Source organism: Eimeria mitis, genomic scaffold, assembly GCF_000499745.2.
Source record: "Eimeria mitis Houghton genomic scaffold, Emh_scaff5023, whole genome shotgun sequence".
Taxonomy (NCBI): domain Eukaryota; phylum Apicomplexa; class Conoidasida; order Eucoccidiorida; family Eimeriidae; genus Eimeria; species Eimeria mitis.
In genome coordinates, this window is record NW_024015462.1 from 1 (window position 1) to 4,027 (window position 4,027).

The 4,027-nt window shown below is 51.0% G+C and overlaps 1 protein-coding gene across 1 annotated transcript; it reads right to left on the reverse strand.

Annotated features, from left to right (window-relative positions):
• Positions 1–111: 111 nt before the first annotated feature.
• Positions 112–1,015, reverse strand: EMH_0079250 (uncharacterized protein; the record flags this gene model as incomplete). The annotated part of the gene is made up of 2 exons (XM_038022769.1): positions 112–198; positions 374–1,015. 2 exons carry the CDS (start codon positions 1,013–1,015, stop codon positions 112–114), a joined length of 729 nt encoding a protein of 242 aa, XP_037878623.1.
• Positions 1,016–4,027: the final 3,012 nt, after the last annotated feature.

Below are 4,027 nucleotides of genomic sequence, written 5' to 3' on the forward strand. Positions count from 1 at the left end.
GCCTCTCCAAAGAGCCTATTTGTGACGCCTCAGTCACGGAAAAATTGCCCACCTGTTTAGCTGGCCCTCCCGTCTGCAGTGATGCCTCAGCTGCGGCTCTTGAAGGAAGCCTCATGTCACTTCTGCCGTGGGTTGATGACAATAAGCTTCGAAGAATGGAGGGCTCCGGCACACTTGTTGCTTTGGCGTGCGTATGATCTTTGGAAAGTTCGGTTGCACGTGCTCGAAGCGATACATCGGCGGACTGCCACTCCACAATGCGCAATGTACACACAGCAGTGCACCCTTCGTCACGCAAAACCAGAGGCGAACGACTGCTGCAGGAGGTTAAGGGGTGATTTGGGAGCACTCGTTGAGATATCCGGATGCCCACCTGGATTACGTCGCTGGAAGAGTCACTTTGTGACGCTTCAGAGCTGGAGAGTGCTTCTACATCAATTCGGCCGTCCGAAGCGGCGGCGGATAACCACCCGTAACGTTTTGCCGCCTTGGAGTTTTCGAGTATGTCCAGCAATTCGTAGGGCATCCCGGTAAACGCAGTCACACCTAGCGCCTCCCCCACAGCTTCTGCATCGCTACTTGACAGCCAATCTTCTGGGGAGAGGCCTGGACTTGTAAAGCTGGATTCGGACAGCACAGATTCCAAAGAGGTCAGCAGTGTTGTGCTAGCTGAATCACTTCCGTCTACTGTGGACAGGTCTGCAGATAATCCTGGAGAGCTTTGATCTGTTTGAGTACGCGGTGGCAGGCTCTGTTGGCCAACAAATTCCTCTGTTAGCGCCGCACGTCCACTTTGCAATTCCAGGCACGTTGAATCATCATCAAAAAGCCAAAAATTTTCGGTCAACTCATCTTCACATCCAGGCAGCATAGAATCAACGAGCAAATCAACGTCCGGATCGAGTGGTGATGGTGGCGGACCCAGTGGAGTCTCCTGCATCGGCACTTCAACCCTAGGCAACTTCATCCTTCTTTCCCCACTGGCGCCATCTATTTCCTTTCTCTTGACACTCATATGCTTTCCAGCTGTCTGTAGCTGTGGTCTCGCTTGCGAAACGTCCGTACTTTGGGTCGCTGCAGTCCTCTCCCGATATGGCGATGTACCTAATTCGAATAGCCCACGTTCGACAGAAAGAAGCACAGTTGGACTAGGCATGAGACGCGATTGAGGATCTTGCGGTGCACCGGGAATTTCTGTCTCTGTGACACACGAGTCTGATTCGTCACTCCCTTCGTCATTTTCGCTGGCCGCGAGTTTGCGTGCAAATGAAATTGCAAGTATTCTTCTTCGAATGAACATACTGCACAGGTAAGCAAGGAATATGATAGCAGAGACCGCAGCAAATACTGCGAGCAGCGGTAGTGGCCTCTGGGATCGCGTCGCTGTGCAGGACCTGTAACCCGTGCGGGGGACCGCATTTTCGGAATCTCCGGTGCGGTTTCCCGATGGTAAGTCTAAATGCCGGTGGGAAAGGTTCTGATGCCGTGCGAAGGGCTTCTCTTTCAGCATCAACCTAACCGCCATGGAGTCTTTCGTAGAGCTATGCAAGAATATTTGTGAGATGGGCCACACCTGCGCTCACAGTGTAGAAGGCGATACCAGAGCACATGAAACTAGAGGTCGGAAGCGAAATTCCGAGTGCGCAACAGCACCAATTCCAGGAGAATACCACTCCCTTCTTCTCCGTCTGGATACTAGTCACTGGGCTTGCCCGCCCAGCGACTGGGTGGGCTTCGAGACCTCAAATCCCAACGCTGCCTGCCCCTGGGCGGCGCCGTCATATCACAGACGCCGATTCCCGCAAAGACACGTGAAGTGAATCACTAAGACTGAACTGAATATGAGAAAGCCCACAAGTACACTTGAATCCACTCACTAACACTGAAATTATCTGGGGAAAGCTAAAGAGCACAGAGCACGTCAGTGCAGCTAATCGATGCTGGGGGAACGTAGAGTCGGGCTGCCTGCGTGACGGAAACATCATAGACTCCCAAGGTAACAAAGCGCAACAGAGAGCATGCAAAACAGAGTACAAAATATCGGAGAATGCATATCGATTCTTTAGTTTCATAAAGCTCAGCTTTTCGAGCGAAATCGGCGTGGGTTGCTGCTGGTTTCTGTAGATCCACTGGCAGCGCCATCTTGCCAGATGGATTAGCAGGAACATTATGCCTACCACTTTATATATCCTCGAGGAATGGGCTAACTGAAAATTTTCACTGACAGCTTGATAGATATTTTAAACGGATCCAGAGATAAGAAATGGCATCTTGCTCCGTGCCATGCTCAGCGAGTCGAACCCAAGCAACTCGGGATGGTCTGCTGACGCTGGAACGAGTGTTTGTACTTGCTCGCATGGCTGGCTGCTGATGGCCATGTAAATAATTAACAATTCCCTATAGTGTTACTTCATGAATCAAGTTGCTGCTTGGTTGTAGTTGGTCGTGTGGTTTGCCTTGCAGCAGGAACACCCGTGGCGGGAGAGCTGCAGTGTAGCGAAGGTCCTCGATTCTAGCGGAGGACCGTTCTGGGGTGCATTAAGGTCTAAGTACTTAAGGAAATGGGTCCCTCCAAGCAGGTAATGACCTGCTTTCCAGTCTCCAGGCGCACTGGGTGTAGCGGCGCAAGGGCTGCTACGGGGAGGAGGTGGCACAGCATCAGCTGAAGCCCTCCGGACTGCAACTCCCGCCGAAAGACATCCCGCATGCGGGCTTCCCCAACTCTCTGGTGCATGCACTAAAGCAGCAGACAACGTTTAAACACATCCATGGCCCTCAACAGACAACCTGCACGTAATTAGAAACGCATGCACCGACTTCAGACAGAGCATGCTGGATGCTACATGACGCGCTGCAAGTCGTAACTAGCCGTCTCCTTCCCGCAGCACTCCCATGAATTTCTCCTGCTGTGCCCAGGAAGCGTGGATACTGGAGGAGAGCGAGCACATCTGGCCTACAGTTGCGCACGAGATGTCTGTTGGCCTCTTCACCAGGGCAGCTGGAACTCCGAGCAAAGCTGGGGAAAGGCAGCTGCAAAGAAAGCATCTCTCCCTCCCCTAAAGCCTTATCCGCAGCTGTATTCGCATGACCAAACTCCACTTCACTGTGTGTGGCTTATCGACTGCTATGCTGGCTACTCGCTCGCTGCTCTACTCGTCTTGATGGAGTGGCGCCACTCTTCGACGTGTTTTCTGGAGCTGTCCCAGCTCTCGGAATGAAACTGCGTTGTGCGGGGTGTGCAAAATATGGCCTATTTTTAGGCCGACCACAATGTTCAGGTGAGCCATTTCACCATTTATGTAGCAGTCCGGCGCAAAGCCAAGAGAGCTTGCGATTTCGAAGTTCCTGAACTCAACTTTCGGAACGCGCATTTCTTCGCTTGCCATAAAGCATTGGCCTATGCAAAAAAAAGCTTGCATGTTTTTCTTGGCATCTACCGCACAGTGCAGCCTACCGAAGAGAAGAAAAGTATTCCCCAGGTGCTCCAAGGCATGCATTGCTTGGCTACCTCAGTAATATCTCGGCATGCGTTCCCTGGCTGCGCATCAGAGGACGCACTGTGCTATTCGCCACAAGCACGTCAAGGTACTTCTTTGCAAGAGGCGGTATTTTCACTAGTTATGTAGACGCCGAAAACGACAAGGCTGCGTTGTTGAGCATAAGCCGAAAAATGGCTGCAAGTGGCTGATTAAATTGAAAATTAAAAGTCTTTCTGTTGGGCCCTTGACGAGTTCATGATTGTGGTGGACCGGATGAGTCAAGAACACGCAAATGGGAACATCCACAATCGTCTTCTCTACCATCTTTCCTAGCCAATTTTAACAAGTGAAGGCGTCCTCAGCTGGATGCGACACTAGCGCAGGCGCCATGTGAAGTCCGCATACTGCAGCAACACTGAATTAGAGCATTTAGAATATCGCTCTATAGCTACTTCAGGAAGTTATTTTACTAATCAATATTCTCTTATTTAAATAAATCCTCTACTGCATTTCGAAACATTCTTGAATGCATTACAAATCTACGAATA